Source organism: Schistocerca piceifrons, chromosome 2 (assembly GCF_021461385.2).
Source record: "Schistocerca piceifrons isolate TAMUIC-IGC-003096 chromosome 2, iqSchPice1.1, whole genome shotgun sequence".
NCBI classification, from domain to species: Eukaryota; Metazoa; Arthropoda; class Insecta; order Orthoptera; family Acrididae; genus Schistocerca; species Schistocerca piceifrons.
Window position 1 is genome coordinate 896853491 of NC_060139.1, and position 25164 is coordinate 896878654.

A 25164-nucleotide genomic window follows, 5' to 3' on the forward strand; every position below is an offset into this window, starting at 1 on the left:
TAAATCACCAGTTAAGACAAGTCTTTTCCACAATAATCTTTTCTTTTCCACAATCTCTTTCACAGTAACTGAGTATTTTCTTAGAATCAACTTTATTAACCTTACCTGTATTTAGAGTTATTAATCACAAAATCAGTGTACTTACATATAACTAATTAATTGAAATACATATAACTAGTAGGTAAAATACTCACAGTCCAGTAGTATCTTTTTTATTTCACTGTATTCTTTGTTATGGTGAACTGTAATTTCGAAGTCCAAAGCTGTGAAAAGACGGTTCAGATTTTTAACATCAGCATCTGAACCAGATCGGTTACTAACACCTGGAGTATCAAATGTGTCATTATTGAAGATGACTGCATGTCCTCTACGAGGATGATTCATATTATATTCTTCAGCGTGTTTTCCAACAGGCATAACAGCCTCAATAACAGGACCACTGGAAAAAGAAAATAAAACTAGCCTTAATCTCTTACCCTTCCAAGATATTCAAAAAAATCACAGGGTAAATTACAACTACTGAACAAAAAAATAAAGTACTTAAGTAAGTACTTAACACTTCAGATCTAGTTTTTAAGTTCATCTTAAAATGCTAGTCGCTTTTGTAAGGCAACTAGTAATTCATGATAAACTTGAAAAAACAGTGAATATGAAATGGTGATTTTCTTTGCAACTGCCTAAGTATGAACACATTTCTGAACTATGAGAGGTTAAGTGTCTATTCCTTAACTCGGACATTCAATGAAATACTACACACTTACATTTGATAAAACACAAACAGAACAGTTTTACTCAGGATAACTATCATGACAACTACTTAAAGCAAACTTAGTTCATGAGTAATGATTGTATTGTTCTGAACTTTTTAGGGAACACACCACTCAATCATGATCTCTTGTGGTGTTGACCTAACTGCAGGGATGATGGGCCATTTTCTTTCCCATTGATGAAATGGAATCATATTTGGCAATGCAACCAAAGTACATAAATTTTAGTGCATTGAGTCACTACTTTTTCGTGTTTCATTAAAACATATGACGCATTTCTGACCCTGTGATCTGACCAGGAGCAAATCATTATAGCCCATTAGTTACCTCTGCTCAAGTGAGGTGATGAGGAAGAGCAGAATTAATCTCTAATCTTTTCTCTCTTCGTCCCTTTGTTCAAAGAAAATAGTTTTAGAAACTTTATAATGAACACTTCTACTTGCCAGGAAACTAACATAACCTTTTGGTTCCTGAATCTAAATGTTCAAATAGTTTGTAGAAAAGTGGCTAATAAGGTATGTCTGATTTTCTTTCACACTGGAAGGATCCCCAATTTCTTGCTTTAAATTAGATGGTAGCTTGCTGAAAATCATAACATCAATGTACCTAACTTCATTCTAAATCCTGAACAAGGAGACTGAAGTCAACGTGAAAATTGTCGTATTTGTCTCTTCTATATTGTAACAATGCACAACATAGTTCATGTTAAACTAATTTTTAGTATCAACAACAAAAAACAAACAGTAAATGTATTGAAGTTAGTAAGAATTCAAACATCTTTGAAAATGCTGCTTAAAGAGACATGGTTATCTACACAGTATTCTTACAGCTCACTTCTGCTAAAGTGACACTATTTTCTGTAAGTGCACTGCTCAGAACATAATCCCGTAAGAGAACAGGAACTGGGAACGCTCAGAATGATGCAATGCTCTTGCCTTTAGGTCAACAAAAGGAGAGATTTTTCTAAAAGCTTAACATGTTGAACTGAGCTGCTTAATTAGTGGCCCCAAAGGAACTTCACAGCTGCTTCATTCTGTGATAACCATTAATAGCTACTTATAGTGATGGACACTACTACTACTAGTTTAAAATTGCTTAATATGAGTCTCTGTGAGATTAAGACAAACTGTTAGCTATGAACCATATGTTGGCTTCTTAAGCTGTCATCTGAGCTCTGTCTGCTACAGTTTAGTTTGAACCCTTGATTAATAGGTGTGTTTTTAAACTTGTCTTTTCAAGCTATTGAAGGATCCTATTTGTCCTACCTCTCTTTGACCAGGTCGATGCAATCTGCCGTGAAATCCTCCCTTGCCCCAACTTATTCACCTCCAAGTCACACTTATTCCCACCTTCCTCAATTATTATTTTTGGATATATTCCAATCTGTCTTCCCATGCAGTTCCTTTTAGTACTATGGAATTTATTTCCTGATATACTACCAGTTGTGCTACCACCCTGTCCCTTCATGTCAGTGTTTTCCATATTGTGTTTCCTTGCCCATTCCGTGGGGACATCTTCATTCCTTCTTAACATTCCACCTAATTCTCAGCATGGTTCTACAGCACATCTCAAATGCTCCAGTTCACTTTTTTTCAATTTTTCCTTCAATCTGTGATCCACTTGCATAGATCAGTGTACTTCTTACAAACTTTCTGAAATTTCTTCTTCAAATTTTGGCCATTGTCTGATACCAGCAGACTACTTTTACGTATGCAATCCCTGTTTGCATTTGCTAGTCTGCTTTTCATATCTGCTTTGCTTTGTCTCTCATGTTACTTTGCTATGGAGGTAGCAGAATTTCTTCACTTCATTGGTCCCAATTCCATGGTATGTTTCTCTAATCTGATTTCTGCTACTTCATTATATTCATTGTTACTTTATTTATTTTCAATACACATTCTGTTATCAGCAGACTGTTCATTTCATTCAGTATATCACTTTCACTGAGAATAGCGATGTCATCAGCATATATTACTGGTATCAGCTCATCTTCAATTTTAATCCCAGTCCTGAACCTTTGTTATTTCTACCACTGCTTCTTTGATGCAGAGACTGAATAGTAGGAGAGAAAGAGTAATTCTACTAAGGAGTTACTTATCTTCCATGAATTGTTCCCTCTCATTTTTTGTGTATCACATGGCTTTCTGCATGTTTTACGCTACGTCTTACAGCAGTTTTTGTGAGTATTTCCAACATACTGCGCCATTTGATATTGTCGAACTTTTTTTCCAAGTCAACAAATCCTGTGATCGCCTTGTTTTTCTTCCATTATCAAGCACAATGTCAGAACTACCACCTTCGTGACTGTTTTCTAATGGCAAACATTGTCACCTAACAGATTATTAATTTCATTTTCCGTTGTTCTGTACACGTCAGACACTTTAGTGAGAGCTATAAAACTGAGTGCATGATAGCTCATGCACCTACTTGCCCTTCTTATCTTCGGGATGATCTAAATGATATTTTTATCCCAAAATCTGATGGTACATACCTGGCACATCCCCAGGTTCATGTATTTTGCAAATGAACTTTAAGAGTCATTTCGTTAGAACCTCCCCTAATGACTTTAGAAATTCTTAAGGAACGTTATATTATTCCACCTCATTTGATCACAATGTTTTCAAGTGTTGTGTAACTGATGAGAACACGGCATGTGCCATAACCTGATTTCCTGCAAACTTCGCTCAGTGGATGAGGGGTCACAATAAACAAACACATGCCTTGGCTTATCCATAGATACTCTACTGTTTCAGAAAATGGTCAAAGTTTTTGAGGTATTGCATGTTACCTTCGTGGTATCCTCAGATATGGCACAGCAGTTAGTGCTGCGCCTCCTTAATTTTGTGACTTGTGTTCGAAACCCGATTATTACTTTTATATTTATAGCATTTATATACCCATGTCTGAAAACTATTACTACATTAATACTTCCCAGCATATACTGATATAGCATTGTCCTTACTCATCTTCATTGGTCCCAATTTCCATGGTATGTTTCTCACTAGTCTTCAGATGAATGAATTAAAAAAAAGAAGAAGAAGAAGAAGAAGAAGAAGAAGAAGAATGAGAAAATTATTCGAAATTGTTTTCTGTGAACTTCCTTCACCAGTGTTGCAATGTTTCTTTCCTGAGAAAAGAAAGAAAGAGAGAGAGAGAGAGAGAGAGAGAGAGAGAGAGAGAGAGAGAGAGAGAGAGAGAGAGAGAGAGAAATGAATGAACAGTGTAGCCTTTCCATCATTAAGTAACTTATTTGTAGAACAGTACTATACAATAAGGATAAACCAGATGAGGCAGCATTGTTTTAAACAGAGTGGCCTTATATTCAGGAGGGTGGAGCCTCCAATCTTCAGCCTTCCTTAGTTAGGATTTGCACAATTTCCCTAAATTAACACGGGCAAATGCCGGGACTGTTCCTACTATAAGGCCATGGTCGACTACCTGTGCGAACCTGGAAATGTAAGTATATATGAATGACCTTGCTTTTTGTTCTTAAGTTATGTATCATTGTAGAAGAGATCTATGGATGAATACCACCACCACCAAATTTCTATAAATTTATCTGTTCTCGGTGGATCACAGGTCACTGAAGTATAAAGTGGCAACAAGGGCTGATTAGCTTGCCATATACGTGGAACACTCGTTCCTAACTTGTCCAAACTAAATATTAGTTACTTCATCATAACATTGAGCACTCTGGAGTACTAGAGATATGAACTAGTGCCACATCATCACGTGAGCCTCCACGACTGGCAGCGATTTAATGTGTACATTAGTCGACTGTATGGAATCTACATACTATGTTGGGTCAATATGGAGGTCTGGCAATGGCAGTAGTTGTCATGATTTGGACGTGCCAAAAACCACTGTGAATGAAGTTTGTGGATTTGTTGGTATGTCAATGAGTGATGTAGTGCGAAGTAGCATGGCTTAGAGCTAGTGGTCGTAAAAATATCCTACCCAGTACATACCAGAGACGCCAACTGGTTTAAAACCCGACAATTTTTGCTGGCAGCAAATGCAGGTACATGTTTGCCAGTTTTTTAACATCGTTAAGGGAATGGCGGGAAACAATGTTTGGAGTTTGTCACCTCGCGAAAAATCAATTCTCACAGTGCACAGAAAGGTCCTTGTCTTCGATAAGCCAAACTGGACAACAGCAGTAGTTGATACGTCACCATTTTGGCTCTTTTCAGGTAATGTAAGAGAAGTGCAGCAGCACCTCAATGAGGCATTTAACCTGGAGTGTGTGGAAGATATAGTTAGGTCATAGGTGGTTCTGCGATCTTTGATGGCACTTTGTATACCATGGCTTTGATTCACTCATTCAGATTATCATATACATGAACCAGGACTTTATTGCAAAATTCTATGTGACCATGTGTTGCCCTTCCTTCCACATCTGCATGTGGAGAATGCTGTGGACATTCCCAATTTCCAGGCTGCAAAGGTCGTTGTCACAGGACTGCAGGCATTATGTTCCTTGTTTGACAAACCCTCAGACACCCCATCACACTGGGCTGGTATGCTGCATTACCCCTTTTTAATCCCACAGTAAATGTCAGACTATTAGGAACAGCAGATTAAACTTATCAATTAGCATCACAATTTTGTAGATTTATGGGGTCTAATTATCAGTGAGTGGCTTCAGATGGATATGGCACACCTGAAGGAACTTGGGGACATCTTTCTTCGCCAAAATGAGGTCGTTATCGATGCTGGTGGCAGTGCTTCAGGATGCTTCTGTGATTTCTCCTGGGGCTGACTAGTTCGTTGTGCGATGAGCTTATTTCTAAATCCCTTCCACAGTTTCATTACTATTGGACTGCTTGAAGTTAAGGCAAAGGCAGAATGGTCAAAAATTTGTAATGGGAACGTTAATGTTAAAGGGTCTTCCTATGGAGTTCTCAAATGGTCTCAAGCGAAAGCAAATTGTTTCCACCAGAAGGTCAAGAGCAGGCCAAGAGGCGAAATGAAACACCTATTGTAAGTTAAAATCCTCGCTGACCAGCGATGACAATACAGCTTATAAGGATATTGTGAACTTTCCATGGAATGCATAAATTTTAAACTGAAAAAGCCTGAAGCCACACCAGAAGAAATTGGTCACATTTTGATTCACTTTTAGATAATCTGAAAATTTAACCTGTAAATGTAAGTTCTTTGTACTCTGTAAAACGTTTCTCCACTAATATCTTTAGTAAACATGAGAAGTGGGAAACGGAATGAAATTGAAAGGATGGAGGTTTTTTTTATGACTGGAACCAGTTCCGTGTGTATGTTCATTACGAATTGTACAGATACCCCAAGAACGAAGTTTTCACTGTACAGCAGAGCGTGCTGATCTGAAACTTCCTGGCAGATTGAAACTGTGTGCCGGACTGGAACTCTGGTATCTTTGCCTATAGCAGGCAAGTACTCTGCCAACTGAGCTACCCAACCACAACTCTCAATCTGTTCTCAAAGCTTTACTTCAGCCAGTGCCTCTTCTCCTCCTGGAAACATCCTCAGGTTGTGGTGAAGTCATATTCCCGCAGTTTCCTTTCTTCCAGGAGCACTAGTCCTACAAGTATCACAAGACATCTTCTGTGAAGTTTGGAAGGTAGGAGATGAGGTACTGGCGGAAGTAAAGCTGTGGGGATATGTCTTGAGTCTTGCTTTGGTAGTTCAGATGGTAGAGCGCTTGCCTGTGAAAGAACGAAAGGTCCCGGTTTCAAGTCCCAGTGACACACAGTTTTTATCTGCCAGGGAGTTTTATGTACGGATAATTTTGATATGATCGGTATGTTGATGCCTTCTACATGCAATACCTTTTAATTGATATTGTTTATTCTTTCACTGTAGCACATCCACTTTTAAACCTTTTTAAGCCCTTCCATCACCATTGGGTAGTACCACCCAAGGGAAGAGTATCATAGTCAACTTCATCAACTACCCTGGGCCTGTCGCTAAAATTTTGGCATTAAATGTTATTAGTTCTGACAGATCCATGCCCCTGCCCAGATTTGCCAAGGTAGGATTTTGAAGTCAACTGTTCCGCCTCAACCTGGAACACTGATGTTTTTCAGTTTTTGCGTTCCGAGTCAGTTGGCCATTTATCAAGGAACTCTGCCTTGCATTATCTTTGTTTGCTTGTTTGGAATTTTGATCCCTATCACTTACAACACCAATATGAAACACGACTCCATTTGGTGTTATTGACAGGGCCATGGGATAAGAAAAATTGGAAATACGGAAGCGTCCGATCCCACCCGTCTGCTTTGACCCATGACGTCACAAATATGGCGGAAACAAAAAACAAACACACACACTTTCCACAAGAAGCCTAATGACACTAACAGGACAAGCGCGGGAAATGGGGAGTTTTGGGTGGGGGGCAAACTAAATATAAACAAATTTAGACGCCTTGCGTAACTACAACGTGTAAGTGAAGACAGCCATGCATGAATACCCGCCCACCTCCCCAGGGGTCGTAACCCCTGCAACCCATAGAAGATAAAGATGCTTCAGTAGCTGATTAGTGTATTTTGTCTTTTTAAAAAAATCTCACGAGATAGAACGAACAGATCAGAAAAGTAAATAAAATAAGATAAAACGGAACTGGAGACAGCCACACTCAAACCGAACTCCGCGCCGTCATAACGTCTCACACGACAACACCCTTCCGTCACGGGTCAAAGCCGACGCGTTGGATCGGACGCTTCTGTCGACCCGAAAAATTTATGGTAGGTAAATATATTTTTTTTAATGTTGTAATCTACAGGCAAGTGGTCTTCGGTTGTTGTTGTTGTTGTCTTCAGTTCTGAGACTGGTTTGATGCAGCTCTCCATGCTACTCTATCCTGTGCAAGCTTCTTTATCTCCCAGTACCTACTGCAGCCTACATCCTTCTGAATCTGCTTAGTGTATTCATCTCTGTCTCCCTCTACGATTTTTACCCTCCACACAGCCCTCCAGTACTAAATTGGTGATCCATTGATGCCTCAGAACATGTCCTACCAACTGATCCCTTCTTCTAGTCAAGTTGTGCCACAAACTTCTCTTCTCCCCAATTCTATTCAATACCTTCTCATTAGTTATGTGATCTACCCATCTAATCTTCAGCATTCTTCTGTAGCACCACATTTCGAAAGCTTCAATTCTCTTCTTGTCTAAACTATTTATCATCAATGTTTCATTTCCATACATTGCTACACTCCATACAAATACTTTCAGAAAGGACTTCCTGACATAATCTGTACTCAATGGTAACCAATGTCTTCTTCAGAAACACTTTCCTTGCCATTGCCAGTCTACATTTTATATCCTCTCTACTTCGACCATCATCAGTTATTTTGCTCCCCAAATAGCAAGACTCCTTTACTACTTTAAGTGTCTCATTTCCTAATCTAATTCCCGAAGCATCACCCGACTTAATTCGACTACATTCCATTATCCTCGTTTTTCTTTTGTTGATGTTCATCTTATACCCTCCTTTCAAGACGCTGTCCATTCCGTTCAACTGCTCTTCCAAGTCCTTTGCTGTCTCTGACAGAATTACAATGTCATCGGCGAACCTCAACGTTTTTATTTCTTCTCCATGGACGTTAATACCTACTCCAAATTTTTCTTTTGTTTCCTTTACTGCTTGCTCAATATACAGACTGAATAACATCGGGGAGAGGCTACAACCCTGTCTCACTCCCTTCCCATCTACTACTTCCCTTTCATGCCCATCAACTCATAACTGCCATCTGCTTTCTGTACAAATTGTAAATAGCCTTTCGCTCCCTGTATTTTACCCCTGCCACCTTCAGAATTTGAAAGAGTATTCCAGTCAACATTGTCAAAAGCTTTCTCTACGTCTACAAATGCTAGAAATGTAGGTTTGCCTTTCCTTAATCTTTCTTCTAAGATATCGGTAACAACTATATTTCGTAAATTATGCCGATTAGATTGACTGTAAGTATATAATGCTACTAATAATAATAATAATAATAATAATATCAAAACGCCAACGGCAATAAAGCTGACGAAATGTGTCTAAATCCTGAACTTATTGTTCCCAACTCGGTATGCTGTTTTTGTCCCAATTGGTTGCCTCCAGTCTCGCAATGGCATTTCACTGCTTTCTGTGGCGAGTGGCATGTGTTACAACTCAATGCACGAAATATGGAACATACAAACACGTATCTAACAATAAACATTGCCGTCCCCCTATATCTATCTCACACACACACACACACACACACACACACACACACACACACACACACACACACAACTTTCACATCCCCATGTTCCTCTGCGTTACTTTCCCCCCGTCATGCCTCTTTTTTTAAATTTTGTCCTTTGTTGTATGGGCCATTGCCTAAACCATTTAAAATGAAAATAAACTTTAATACATTGTACTGAACCTAATACAAATAACGTCTAGCAGCAAGCAAGTGTCAAAAAAAATAAAGAAGTCACCGTGAATTTATCGAACCGTAGAATACTCACCCGACGATCATGTCGTTAATGTCATCGAACTGCTGGCTGATGGGGCCGGCATCAGTGGTCTCATTCTCCTCCATCTCCGTAGGTGCAGCATTCGCGCTGCCCTGGCAATCGTACTTGGCTCTAATGTCGCAGCCGGCATCAGTTGTGTCGCTCACCCTGCAAGGTGTCGCCTTGGTTGGCTTCGTGTGCGACGGCGTCGAGTGGACGCTGCTGTAACCGGCGTCGGATGGGGGAGTGGCTGGCGGTGAGCTACTGCTGGACTTCCGCGAATAGCGACCGCTCTTATCCGAACTAAACGAGTCACCAATGGAGTCTATCACATCGGACATTCGCCTTGTCCGCTTCGGGTAACACTTCGTCTCAGTCTCGTGGTTCCTATTATTGTCTGCGACCACGTCCACATTGTTCTCCTTGTCCTCTTTGGCAGTCTTCTCGAAGTTGAAAAAGACTTCGTTCAAATCGCTTTCATCGCTGCTTCCGATGTACACCTTTCTCTCCAATTTTGCAGACAGATCCTGTCCATCTGATTTCACTATCCGAGTAGTGTCTGTGAGCTCATTGGTCACAACTCTTATTTTGGCAAGGTTGTCTTTTTCACCCATTGTATCATTTACTTCGTCACTACCACGACTCTCTCTCGTGTTTCTCTGATGAGCACTGCGGTCCGTATAGCTACTGAATGCTTCAATGTTTTCCGATCCAGCGGAGCTATCTAACCCATTAGCTTCGGGTACTTGCACAGCTTCACTGGAGTAAGTTTTCGTCCCTGAAGTGTTGGACGCACTGCTCTGATGTCCTTTCGTATTATCAGTTTTCTGAAAAATAAAACAGAGCAGAATAATTAAAGTGCTTTTTACTATGTTGTGGCAAGAAACTACATTACGATAAATCTAAATGAAATACTATTCTAATTTAGACGACAAATAATAAGTTCCAAATACAACAAACGGAAATAATTGGAATTCAGGTCCGCGTATTATGTAAACAGTAGCTCTTTTTAATAACCAACCATGTATTTTCTAGAAAAACTGAATATAAACACCCATCAATGATGACACACAAGCGCAGAAACATGTCTGCGCATTAAAAAGAACGTTTTATTTAAGTAGAACTGAATTCTCACAATTTAGTCACCAATCACGACTGCTGCTACAACAGTGAAAATGAACCTGGTCCCTACCGCCCACTATTTTATAGTGGGCGTTCCCTGTCATGGTGGGCGATAGGGTAGGCGTTTTAAGAACGTTTTAATTAGATTTCTATAAAAAATTGACGAAGAATGTGGTTAGTAATATGTGTTTTAACTAACGTTACTTCCCTACTTTATACATCACCATTACTGTGCAAACGATGCGCGGGTGATTTTACTACTGACAGAGGTACAAAAGTGGTCGGTGGATCAAAACGTTTGACTACCCCTGTGGTAAAGCTTCTAAATCGAACGACGAAAGGGAATTTCTAGGAACAAGCACAGCTGTTTCCACACGCTAGCTACAGGTCAAGAGAATCCTTGGCCACCGCGTTGGACTGCATCCTGAAACTATCTAGGAATTATGCATAGAATGTTTAGAGCAGTCATATCTATATTTTCGTTATAAACTGATTACCATTGCTTCCAAAAACAACGATTGGCCCAGACGGCTTGGGAAACGGATTCTGTACAGCGAAATCGATGGTAAGGATCAACTGACACATCAAGTTTCTTCTACCGTACCTTGTATGAACTAAAACTGTAGATGCCAATTCCTTTAAATACATGAGCATTTTATCAGAAGGCGGTAGTAACAGAATCTGTTCACCGGAGTATTTCGTTAGATCAAGCTTATTGACGTAGAATCACGCGTTAACGAACGAATGGCTGTCACCCTCATTCTCTTGAACTTTCAATGTACCGACATCGTGCGGCATGTTCTCTAATGTTAATATATTTTCCTAACACGTACCGCACTGACTGGGTCTACGATAACAAAGAGAAACATCTGATGCGGGAGAAACTGCATGCACAAACGACCCCGGTGAGAGGAGGGGGGGATGGGGGGGGGGGGGGGGGGGAGAGCACTTGCAGACCCCCCTCCCCCCCAAGTCGTGGGCGGGGAGTGGCTAGTTACGGTTTTTCGCTTTCTCCTCTCCCCTCCCCTCCATACCATCAAATTCACTTACGGTGTGCACTAACTACAGGTAGAGGCAGCGATAAAAAAATTGAATGTACATCAACAAATAAGCAAATGGTATTTGGTTGACAGCAGTTTCTGGTTAAACAAACAGTCGAATCCTTTAAGCTACTACACGTCAGCCAATGTTAAATGCCCGAACTATATAATATCATGCCATAAGTTTCCGCGAAGTAATTGAAATCTTGTGAATCGAGGTGCTTTGCCTTATTCGTGGCTACAATACGAAGGAAAGAGTGTCTTCTCTGCTATGGCTCACAAACACACACACACACACACACACACACACACACACACACACACACACACACACACCTACCTTTTTGTAGAACACGATTACTGTTAACTGCATATGACGTGTAGAAAAGTACACGACAAAATCCCTTTTCGTCTAGAATTTGTCGGTATTACTGAATAAAGAGAAAATCGCACACCTGTGTTCCGCCAACTCACGCACCATCTGCTGGCCGCTCAAAAGGAAACTGCAATCGGGTTACCAGTAATTCAAGTTCACTCAGATTCCTCAACAGTACGGGAAAGGTACTGAGGCGTCATGAAACAATCAATGGAAACCTCTTTACACTCTTCCGTAAGATGAGCGATTTACCTGAACTAAAAGATCTGGCTGAAGCGCCGCGAAATTTGGCCGACTCTAGCAATACTTATATTGGAAATTATGTATCACTTGAGACATCATGCGGCAAATAAAAAATTGGCCGTTTGACGCAATTGTGACAGATTCAACGACGGAGGTGGCTGACCAGGAGCAGTTTACTCGTACGGTTACTAGTCGACGATGAGACGCTTAAAGCAAAACCTTTTTTCTAGATTCGAACAGTCCTCTGGACTCTAGGTCGAAAATGCTGAGTGCCACCACGAAATTCTTCCTAATAATTTTAGGAGGACTGATTTCTATTTACACACACACACACACACACACACACACACACACACACACACACACAGTCATTTTTTTGATCTTTCATTACAGAAAGTTTCAAGAAGCTGTGATCCATTGTGCAATGTCTTGGCAACTTCTACGTAAGTCGGACCCAATGAGCTGCAAGTGTAAAATACTTGAAACATTTCAGGGAAATTTATGGCTGGGTACAGAACAATGACCGGCGTATTGAGTGCACATGACTCAAGACTACGAACGGTCGGTCAGTCCTGCGGGGCTATGCGAATCTGATCGAAAGGTTTGAGCCAATTTTCTATTAAAAAGTCGCTACTTCAGTGTTTACACTATACGAAGAACTGGCCAGACTTCTACAGACTATTCATTTTGATGCAACCTTAGTGAAACTAGGAGGAGCGCAGTAAACGCTGCGCTGAAGCAATCGCGTTTCTGCCATTGCGCGCATCACGTCAGAGGAACACTTCGCGCCCATGTGTGTATGTTGGAGGCTTTGTGATTTCGTGAGTGGTGAGGTTTTCCTTAGTTACCTTTATGTATGGAGTTGATATGGAAACTAACGTGTTTTGAGTATGAGCAAACAATACCAGGTTGCGCTGTTTGCTGTAATACATACAGTCACAAGGCTAAATGAAGTAGTGCTGGAGTCTGCAGATTTGGCTGTCTAAATGCTCAAGAAAAGACTCAGTGTAGCTAATGCTACAATATGCTTTCAGTTCAGGGAAAGTGATTACGTTAGAGACCTGCATTCGGAATTCTACATTTAGCGCGTAAACGCGTGCTTAGGAGTGATGCACTCCCATCGTGTAATTTGCCTTGTAGTAGTAACGCGACTGATAGCACACCACGTATAACGGAAGAAAGGAAGGAACACTTCGACAAATAGTCGCAGATGAAGCAGCGAACCTCCAGAAGAGTTTTCAACACAGAAGAGTGCCCATAAATGTACATTTACACATGATGTTTGCAAGACTTCAGATAAAGCACGTTTACGTAACACCGTAGCGGCATTACAGAGAAGAAATGATCTGAAAAAACACGTCTTTGAAATCACGACCACGTGATGTTTTAGTTTGATTAGCTAGTTCATCTACGAGACGACGTCTGTACTATAAAGAAAGTAATAAAAATGCATTAACAAGTAATAAATATACACTTGTGCCTCGTAAAATTAATCGAATACTGGGCAAAATCTTTTCACTTAATAAAATTAGAAGTTTGGTATAACGGTCGAAACGGGTTCAATAGGTGAAGGAGCACATTTGCAAGTCCATTACGTTGTGCGCCATTTTGCAGAAAAGTTGAATGTTCTCAGGGAAATACTCTAATATCCTCCACCTGCAGTGTCAACCTTCCGATCTTTGACAAACAGCAGTTCCACCATTCTGAAATATTTTGAACGTATTTTGACATATGTTTCAGTTAGATTTGCTAGTTCATATTCTTGCTACAAATAAAACGCATAACTTCCGGAGTGAAATAATTTCTATGGTGAAAATGACAGCGTCCACTTGTTAGTTGAATTTCTTTGAAACTTGTGACGAATACTGAATGATGGCCGTTATATCTTGTTTACACGTTAAAACGTTTCTTTGTGCCAGCTCAGAAAATTGCATACTCATTTCAAACAATTACCATGACAGAAAACTGGGCCTTTTGCATGTTTCGATTCGATAGATGTTTGAATTTTTTGGAGTGTTTAATAGCAGGACAAGCTGCAGAATGGAGCAGTAACATTCTAGCAACAGCAGAACAGCTGTTTACATTTCATTATTTCGGTATAAAACACAGCATAAATACATCGAATAAATGCGCTAACTACCCACTTTTTATGTGGGCTTCAAGAGTATAACACTACAGGATGCTATGCTGGGACGGCTATGGCACGAATTCGATTACCGTCTTGAGGTCTGCCGGGTCACACATGGTTCACATATCGAATGTTTTTTTCTTCTTTTTGCAAACTTTCAGAGTTTCTCTTCAAAATGAAATGTATGACATCTGTAGAATATTTAGTTTTTGTGCAATAAATAATTGGAAGTGTTCCCGGACTTCATGTACGCCCTGTGTTTAGCCACGGACAGGTGTGCCCACATGTGATAGCGCTGTTCCCGAGGCAGACGCTGTTCCTTAGTGACGTCACAGCGTCACCCAATAGCAGCACAGAAAACTTACCGACCAACCAACTGACCTTCGAGTGAAACGATCCGTTGATGTTCTGAAAGTGCTTTTTTGAATCATCGGTCCAGAAGCGTTTGATATACTGTTGGAGCCATATATTATTCCAAGAATCAAGAAAAATACCAGCGTGATTGTACCACACAGACAGTGTATTTGAAATTCTTACCACTTCCTGAATGTTTCACTGAAGGTTCAACCAAGAGAATCTAATGCGACTGTCGTATCTTTGAGAGAGTTTTGCTCCCAAACAAATCCTCTACCTACACGAAGTTTCCAGGAGTTCCTTCAGCGTGCACACACAATCTAGTTTAACCGGTACATATTTCACGCAGAATTCGAAATGCTGCGACCTATTACGACTGGTGTACAACCACGCAGTGTATTCCCCATGGCTGAACTTGCTGCCTAATGTGGGAGGGTTAAGTACCTATCTCAAGAAGTTATTCGCCTAATGACACTTCAACTGTCATCTGAGCGGTTATCCTGCGCCTTACTAAGACCTGCATTTGTTAGTCTAGAGCCGAGTATCTTCTACTCCTCCATGTTTATCAAGACAGAGCTGTGAAAATTGAATTTGAAGAATTTGCTACCCCAAACGTGGGAAGGAAAACTACATTCTTAAACTGATTGTAACATTTTTGAAGTCTAAAAAGAAACTAAATAAATGCCTTCAAAACAACAACAAAACAATAGCAGTAAAAACGATATCAATGACCGATCGTGATTGCAGTCTGCATTAAACCTGATGTACTGCTAGTCATCTCAGAGGAACTATGAGATATCTTTTCGAAGTTTAAGGATCGGAATTGTTTCTAAGAACCGGGACCAATGAAACTGGGCCCATATATGGGACCATTAAATTAGTGTGCTGAACGGTTCTGCTGCTAAGATTTACGTCTAATTCACACTATACAAATCTCTGAATAGGTTGGTACGCCACTGAGTACAATGGTTTTCGAAATGCGTTATCTGACTTAATTTTTTTTCTGTCTGCGCTGGTAAGATCTGTACTGAACACCTCGTCTGTCTTTCGATATTCAGACAAATACTTATCCTTGAAGAGTACATTTAATTAGTACACAGTTGGCAGCTTCATAACCTGGAGGGGAAGAACAAGCACACAGTATTTCAATAACGACCACACACTTATGGCTCTGATAATTTGACATACCTGTGTTTCTAGATATGAAGGAAGTTACTTTATTAACTATCCTACTTATAATAGTTTTAACTTTGTATGTCTGTCTTCATGTATCGTCACATGTCAATATTCCGTAAGTAGTTATGAGGTGTTGACAGTTGTCAGCTTCGAAGAGCAAACCCAGGCATTTAGTTAGCTGGAGTCGAGAAGGGGGAGGGGCGGGGTGAGTGTGGACCAATTTTGTTAACTTCGCGGGAAATGGCAAAACAGTTGAGAGATGTTACAACGGCTCTGGAAGTACTAGTTACTCGTCCACATTTTGGCTTCTTCGAACTGGTTCCCACACCGATACGTCTTCCTCGCGGGGCAGGATGCGAAATCCATTTTCGCTTTTCCTAGGGTTTTGGGTGGAGGGGGGCTGCTCCCCACGCCCCCCTCCCCCTCCTGACACCTGGTCGGCTTGCGTTAACTTGTTCCTACTTGCCGTTACCTCATCTTCCGGAAGTACTCTATCGCTGTTAAGAGCGAAAAGAAAACTGGTATGTCAGTTTTTATTTTGGCTTGTTTGCTTTTACTCGTCCGAGAATCCCTCTAACCGTGGTGTCTGGTTTTGCCGACATTCCAGAAACCGTAGTACTCATGAGCGACTGTGTGCCGGTCAGATGAAGAAACAAACAGCTCGCGGCGTACGCTAACGCCACCGTGCGGCAGCTTGCTTGATTTACGCCTGGCATAAACCTGCTAATGTTTATAGAGGCGGAGAACAGATGGCGCGAACGTAGCTTGACACGCCTCCGAGAAGACGTGCAGCGCGACGATCCTTTGTGTACAAAGCCTGCACGTGCGGCGGATCGCTCAACCGCTGACGCATAACGACGCTCGCTATCAGTTCTTTGTTACTCCAAACCAGGCGGAGCGGCAGTGCCTCCCAACTCCTCCCCCCTCCCCCCTCCCCTTCTCCTCTCCTCCCCACTTTTTCACACCACACCACTGCAGCATCATGTGGCATGGAACATGTAAACACTGCTCGTCCCCACCCGTCGACCCCTGTAACGCCAAGGTCGATGACATGCTGCTAGATTGGCGCAATCCTTTAACCCGTTTCCCAGTGTTCTCGTGTTCGTTCTTACATGCGTTAATATTAAATCCTTTTCCAAAATACGTTGTTTTATTGGTTACGAAAATGAAACACACGCACACACACACACACACACACACACACACACACACACACACACACACACACACAGAGAGAGAGAGAGAGAGAGAGAGAGAGAGAGAGAGAGAGAGAACGGTTTCCAAACTGTACTCACTGCACCTTCTGTTCTTTCGCTTGACTGATTTAATAACGCAGGCGAGAAAACTATTCCCCATCCTCTAGGCGTCTTTGAGGCTCCATGAATCATTGCGCGGCGAGTGAGGTGTTACTGGAATATGTTTTCGCCGGCCGCGGTGGTCTAGCGGTTCTAGGCGCTCAGTCCGGAACCGCGCGACTGCTACGGTCGCAGGTTCGAATCCTGCCTCGGGCATGGATGTTTGTGATGTCGTTAGGTTAATTAGGTTTAAGTAGTTCTAAGTTCTAGGGGACTGATGACCGCAGGTGTTAAGTCCCATAGTGCTCAGAGCCATTTTTGAATATGTTGTCGGAGTATTAGTAATTTAATATATATTTCCTTCCGCGGAGTTATTTTCCTGGTTGTAACTGTGCGGCGGGCTGCTATAGCGCCCTTGTGGAATTTTCTTAACACGTCCCTAACCGTGCGAGAGCTGATTATTCTCTCTCTGGTGGCAGTGTTTGTCAGAAAAGAATGGCGGGACAGGACAGTGATTTCCACAAATCTAAGCATAGTATGGCACTCGGGAATGCGTAGATTATTCAAGAAGTTTTTACTACAGGAACGGTCGTTAGTCTGTCAAATTTGCTCACTAGGGGGCGGGCGAGCATTGTCTCTAGATGTGGCTGAACCTATGAGAATGTCTGTATGAGAAGAGAACCCAAGTATTTTTTAGCCACAGCGCTGACTGGCTAAAAAGCCAGACTGCAAGGTTTGCTTGGATCTCTCACAATCGGGATTAGCTCGCGTATCCTCAAGACGGGACTTACAGATGATTTGCAATAGAAACAACCGATCGGCAGATGTGTGTGTCGAAGTCAGTATAAGGTTACGTAACCCAAGTTGGTGGTGATGATGCGGTGGTACACAACTAATAGCTGGCCCCCAAGCGAGCCGATTTTAGTGACATTTCCGTCGGATTCTGCGGAACATGCACGTCCAGCCCGCGCGTTGGTAGAGACGACATTCAGTTCGGTACCTGCACTTCTCGGAACGATGATCCCGCCTCCCCTGCTGGACACATACGAGCGGATTTCTGCGACGAGTTAAGTTTCCCCGTGGCTTCCAGGTGGCAGCAACTTTCAGCTGCTTCAAGGCTGATGGAGTGAGCCCATGACCACATCGATATGCTAGAATTGTAGCGCGAAAGACCTTGTTTGTGAAAATTCAGCCATGAGCATTATACGAACGAGAAAGTAAAAAAAAATAGGGCGTGGCGAAGAGATGGCTGAAATATTTTTAAACGGCATTCCATCCGAAAACCAAAAGTTACAAACAGAGCGACAAAATTTGGAATCAAGTTTCAGGAAAGAGCTCAGATAGGTGCAGGCTTCTGAGAGAAGTGGTAAAGGGAGATGCGAGTTGTACAAACACTGACGATTATAAAAACTGCTTGTACTATGTTCATTATTGTATTACCTATTAACTGTTAGGTCCATTATTTTACAGGTATTTTAAGTTATTGTGCCTTACAAACAGGAATGCCCTGTTCCTAGCATAACAAATCTTCACGATTCTGACGAGGGAACCTCCCCATAGCACCCCCCCTCAGATTTAGTTATAAGTTGGTACAGTGGATAGGCCTTGAAAAACTAAACACAGATCAATCGAGAAAACAGGAAGAAGTTGTGTGCAACTATGAAAAAATATGCAAAATATACAAACTGAGTAGTCAATGCGCAACATATGGAACATCAAGGACAATGTGAGTTCTAGAGCGCCGTGGTCCCGTGGTTAGCGTGAGCGGCTCCCGAACGAGAGGTCCTTGGTTCAAGTCGTCCATCGACTGAAAGTTTAATGTTTTATTTTCAGACAATTATTATCTGTCCGTCCGTCCGATGCGAGGTAGCTGCGCCGTAGTATGGGGACGCCACACCTAAACAAACATCGAAACACACGACGTCAGTCTACTACAACGCACGGAAGAGAGAGTATTCCTGCTAACGAGGCTCCCTGGCTGGCAGTTGACTGTTCACTGCTTTGGACGAAAGTGCATTAAAATACGTGAGATGTATTCCGTGGGCAATATGAATCCAGCAAATATAGCTCGCGACTTCAATAACAATCGCACGGTTTTGCAGTGCGGTCGCAAAACACAGACACAAATCTTATTACAGTGAACAGAGACGTCAATGAACGAACCGACAGATCATAACTTTGCGAAAATAAAATTTTCACTCGAGGGAAGACTTGAACCAAAGACCTCTCGTTCCAAAGCGCCTCACGCTAACCACGGTACCACGGCTCTCCTAAGCTCAGACGGCCCTTGACGCTGCCTATCTTGCACATGGACTACTCAGATTGTATATTTTGCTTACTTTTTTCATAGTTCCACACAGCTTCTTCTTTTCTCGATTGATCTGTGTTCAGTTTTTCAAGGCCTATCCACTGTGCCAACTTATAACTAAATCTGAGGGGGGTGCGATGGGGAGGTTCCCTTGTTAGGAGTGTCCACGATTCTGAAAGACCCATATAGATGGAATATTGCCTTCCGGAAATCCATATTTTTCATCCATATTTGAGTCCACAGGGTGCATACCCTCGGCGACTGCCACATTTTTTTTTTCCTTTTATCGTCCATACTAACTTTCTCCAAATGATATAAAGGACTTCCAGTATTCAAAATGTCTAGAAACGTCGCACTTTACACTGCACTTCCGGCGAGACAGCGGCAACTACTCGAATCCGTCGCCTGTGGCTTACTGAACACACCACAGTACAGCGTCCGCTGAATAATAACGAAAATTCACGAATTTCACTACCAGTTCGCGCGCCAGCACACACGCAAGAGCCGCGCTTCGGAGCAGTTGGCGCGCCTGCACGTTAGTGGAAAATGACAGGCCTGAAAATGTTCAAATGTGTGCGAAATCTTATGGGACTTGACTGCTAAGGTCATCAGTCCCTAAGCTTACACACTACTTAACCTAAATTATCCTAAGGACAAACACACACACACACACACACACACACACACACACACACACACACACACACACACACACCCGAGGGAGGACTCTAACCTCCGCCGGGATCAGCCGCACAGTCCATGACTGCAGCGCCTCAGACCGCTGGCTAATCCGACAGGCCTGAGATCGGCAGGCTGTGTCCGTCAGAGCTATCAGCGAAAGAGCTGGCACATCGCAGCAAACACCCCCCCCCCCCTTCCCACCGCCGTGTATTGCCAGCTAATATCAAACTTCCACACATTGCAACTGTGTGCCGGACGGAAACTAACCAGGTGCCTTTGCCTTTCGCGGACAGTGCTCTGACCGAATGAGCTGCAAAGCAAGGCACGACTCATGAACCACCAGCAGAGCTTTTACTTCCGCCATTAACGCTCGTTTTTTCCAAAGACGCCGGTTTTGAGCCTCAGATCGGTACGAAGTTTCAATCTGTGAGGAAATTTCACAACATTGCGCAAACTGCTTTCTTTACAGAAATAATTTCTCCTCTGCCGCCAACAGGTGGCTAGGTGACTTATTAAGTGCTGTACGCAACTTCAAAGCAACACAAATTATACTATTCATCAATGTTGACACCAAGTCTCAAGAACGGTCAGAACGTTCTGCCCATCTTTCAGTTCCTCGACGGAGCCTCAATGTTGGTAGTTAAGCGACTGCTGCGGATCAGTTCATCGATTGAGTCCACATTGTCGCCTGCGTTCGATGTCTATGGCCTTACTTCCCCATCAGTATCATTCACCTCTATGCGGCACTGCTCAAATTGTTGGCTCCATTTCACTATGGTAGGGCGCCACACGGCATTTGGCCCATATACCGCCGGAATTTCACGGTGAATGTGTGTTATTTATATGTTTTTCTCACAATAATCTTATGCCCCGCATACTTACGCTTTGGAGTACGTTCCCAGTTGCCGCAACATTTCAGTTCCACATTGATACATCTGTTACCCGTACTGAAGCAGAACTGTGTGCAGAACACGCAGAACAGTAAATCTCTTCTGATAATTCCTCATTCTTCGGCTGTATCATCGTAACGCGAGTCGAGAGTACAACTTACTTTCCTAAGTACCCCCGTACGAGGACTGTTTCGCATACTGCTTCAAAATCCAGTGTTTCCTGTTGCCGCCGCACGTGACGGAACATGCGAAAAATATCCAGGTTAACTATGAACACTGGAATATGGAGATATCAGGATGTGTTACTTTACGGCAATACCTGCGAGAAACTGCCAGGCTGTTTGAGAACGAAACGTGTATAACCAGCAATGAATTAGGTAAGTGAATAGTGATCATGTAACCCTGATAGATTTCTACGGCAGTTGAAGGCATGTAACAGCAACCACGTTTCCACCCTCCACCACCACCGGGAAACGGATGTCTTAGAATACACCACCCAAGCGGCTTTCTATATTTGCTAATAACCGTAATAAATCAAACAATTGCGCGAATTAAGTACCCCACTCACACAGAGAGAGAGAGAGAGAGAGAGAGAGAGAGAGAGAGAGTGTGTGTGTGTGTGTGTGTGTGTGTGTGTGTGTGTGTGTGTGTGTGTGTGTGTGTGTGCGCGCGCGCGCGCCATCACACGATTAAGTAGCCATAAGAAAGGCTTATTGCGGCTATATAGTAGGTACGGGAAAGGACGGGGGGCGCGGTACTTTATTCATGGCAATTGTTTGATTCATTGTGGCTGTTAGCGATGTAATTGTAAATAGTCACCGTGATTAACAACTGCAACAATAGCTGACGTGCAGTAAAATTTTACAACACTGCACTGTCACAAGCATGAAATACTTATTGAAACGGTCGTCACTGCTGTCCGGTCAAGACCTCTGTTGACAACTCTAGGAAAGTTTATACCCAGACATTGTTTACTTCCTCATGTGAACTGCAAGTCACCTGGTGTTTCACGAATGATACATAACGCACCAATACTGGCAACTCGTGAACTATGGATGTACGTACGTGGAGAAATTTTCAGTGACGTTGACTAAAAAGACTCGAAAACTCCTAACATCAATTTTTCCATGATACGTTCTCCGATATGGTTGCTGCTGACGTTCCAGGATACAAACTTCAGGTATCTGAATACCACAGCCCATTTCCACGACATAGGAAAAACTATTGGAAGTAGGCTGTTTAGGTTTGCTTAATACTCTGTATGAAAATCGCTGACTGCGCTGTGTGCAATCTGTGGCTACTTGGACTCATTCGCTAGTAAAACGTTGGGCAGTTGGAGGTGAGCCGCCAGCAGTGGTGGTGGTGGTGGTGGTGGTGGTGGTGGATGTGCGGAGAGAAATGCCAGAGTTTTGAGAGGTTACTATAAGCAGACGATCTGAACGCGTGTCCGTCGGAAGGACATTTGTTTAATTGGATTTCACAAAATTTATATATATAAACTTTTGAACGCTGTTAAGGTAAATACATTGTTTGTTCTCTATCAAAATCTTTCATTTGCTAACTATGCCTATCAGAAATCGCCTTCAGTAGTTAGAAACTTTTATTTAGCTGGCAGTATTAGCGCTCGCTGTATTGCAGTAGTTAGAGTCACGAAGATTTTTGTGAGGTAAGTGATTCATGAAAGGTATAGGTTATTGTTAGTCAGGGCCATTCTTTTATAGGAATTACTGAAAGTCAGATTGAGTTGCGCTAAAATATTGTGTCAGTGTCCGCAACTCGTGGTCTTGCGGTAGCGTTCTCGCTTCCTGCGCACGGGGTCCCGGGTTCGATTCCCGGCGGGGTCAGAGATTTTTCTCTGCCTCGTGATGACTGGGTGTTGTGTGTTCATCATCATTTCATCTTCATTGACTCGCAAGTCGCCGAAGTGGCATCAACTAAAAAGGACTTGCAATACGGCGGCCGAACTTCCCCGCATGGGACCTTCCGGCCAACAATGCCATACGATCATTTCATTCATTTCATTGTGTCAGTAAAGAGAAAACTGGGTACGTTGAGTTTTGCTCAACTGTTTGAAAATCAAATAACTTCCGAGTTTTTGCAGCACTGTCGTTCTTAACATTCAAAGGAGAAGTTTCACTGTTAACATTTTTCTTACAAGGACGTCCTAAAATGTGTGTGGCGTATGCTGTATACGTAACTGCAACATGTGGATAGCCGACGATGCAAAAACCGATGTATGTGAACGTTTCATTGGCGATCTCACTCATGAGAAACTCGTTGGTGAAGAGCCCACGAAAGCCTGTAGTAATTTCTTGCGAAGCGTCGGAACGCACAAATCATTTACAAGTAGCTCATTTTGTGAATGACAATCTTTAAGTATTGTGGCCTTAGGGTATTGAAGTAGTAATTTATTCGGATGCAGCAGCCTCCACCCTGGAGCTTCTTACGCGTATTTTATCCACATTTAATCCACTTCCGAATTCCAAAGGCGTACATTGCAAACATATTATCGAACAAGCCTGCGGCGGCTACCAGGAAGTAAATAAATACTTCCACATACCAAGGAAGTACGTCTCTAAAACCATTGTTCACCGGGCGTGCAGCTTTATCCGGTCAAGTTTGGCTTTTTACGGCCGCATCTGGCCCAATGTATCCAAGTCCGGCTTGTCCGACTCTTCTCAGGTGAAAGCGTTCGTTTCATCAATGAGTAGCAACCCGTACTTTATGTCACTGAAAGAGTGGAGCAGAACTTTTGTCTAACCGAAGTTCTCCGAATTCTACAGAGACCTAAAAATGAAGTGCAATAATTTAGATCAAGCAGTAATATGAACAAATAAGGGGCAGTCAAATGGAATATGAAAACCCGTCACAACGGGACCATGCAATGGTTCCATTCCAAAGCAATTACCAGACGCGTTAAGACATTTATCCCGCTGAAAATCGAGACGATCCATTTCTGTTTCGTAGAACGCGGTCGGCCGCTGACCGATCCACAACCACATCCACTCTTGCACTTCCTTGTCCGATTTACCGTCGTCCACGCATGTCATTCATCAGGTCGCCAAAGCTGTGCAAAATCACACGGTGGAAGATCCCGGCCGTACGGAGTATTTTGCAGTGTTTCCCAGCCAAACCGCTGAAGCGTAGCCTTCGTCTGATTGGGAGCGGGCGTGATCGCCCAACAGGTTGATTCCTTCCCAAGCATTCATGGGCGCTTTATGGTGCGTCGCAGTTTCTGCGAAGTGTCTTCATAGTGATGCACGCTGATCGTAGTTACGCGCAGAGGACCCCTACTGTCTAAGGAGGTCACGATAACGCCCGCCCCCACACTGCCAATCGGACGAAGACTGTACTTCAGCGATTTGGTTGGCTAACAGTGTAACATTCTCTGTACAGCCCGCATCCTTCACCGTGTGATCTTCGTACCTTTGGCCACGTTAAGAAAGACGTGCGTGCACGTCTGAAACTCGGACGAGGAAGTAAAAGACTGCGTGCGGTTGTGGTGGCATGAGTGACCGACCACGTTCTACTAAACAGGGGTTGATCGTCACGTCTCTCAGTGGGATCAATGCCTTAACACGTGTAGTGATTACTTTTTAATGTATCCTTTCCTCGGTTCTGCTGTGGCCGGTGGCCGGTTTTAATTTGATTGCTCATAATAATTGCCGTGGACTACAAATCCGGGACATGCGAGTATAGCACCCAATTGAAGTTCTTTCAGTGGATCACGTTAACCGATGTCCCAACCTGGAAACATGCAGCTGAAAATGCGGATATTTTATGTAGTAAAACAACGAGAAGTTGGATGACAAATTCTTCGATCTGTGGCAAATTTAGCGGGAAAGAAGTATGAGGTGACCAAAGTTAATGAAAATTTCTTTCTTTTTCTGTCTCATAGGAGACGATAATTTTTTTTTTACCTAGATCAATGAAGAACATTTAGTTTATTTTGATCTAAGGTTGTCTTAGAGGACTGAGCGATTAAGAAGACTGAGCTCTTAGTTGCTCTCATAATCGTACGGCTGTTTACTCATTTGTTTTAGCTTAAGCACCTTTAACGTTGCTCTCGCAAAAGGCTTACTATAATTGTTATTACTAATAGACTCAAAATATCATTTCTGTTTAAAATAGGTGGTCCTGCGTTTAGGGCAAAATTACGGGATGAATATAACGTCCAGTCCGGCTCTTCTACTTCTGAACCCGGCATCCCTAGTTTCTCATGGTGTGCCACTCTGAGGGACTTTCGAAACTAGCGTTGCCGCCTGAGCCGATACTACACTAGACCTGCAGATAATTTGGACAAGAACCTGGGTGTTCCT

The 25164-nt window shown here is 42.5% G+C and overlaps 1 protein-coding gene across 2 annotated transcripts in view; it reads right to left on the minus strand.

Annotated features, from left to right (window-relative positions):
* The window catches only part of LOC124775833 (caspase-1-like), a 130772-nt gene that overhangs the window by 24852 nt on the left and 80756 nt on the right, over window positions 1-25164 (minus strand). For both annotated transcript variants that reach the window (XM_047250667.1, XM_047250668.1), the window contains exons 2-3: window positions 9245-10059; window positions 195-439 (exon numbers count right to left, since the gene is read on the minus strand). In XM_047250667.1, the coding sequence (XP_047106623.1) occupies window positions 195-439; window positions 9245-10059 (1060 nt within the window). The remainder of the gene's footprint in view (window positions 1-194; window positions 440-9244; window positions 10060-25164) is intronic.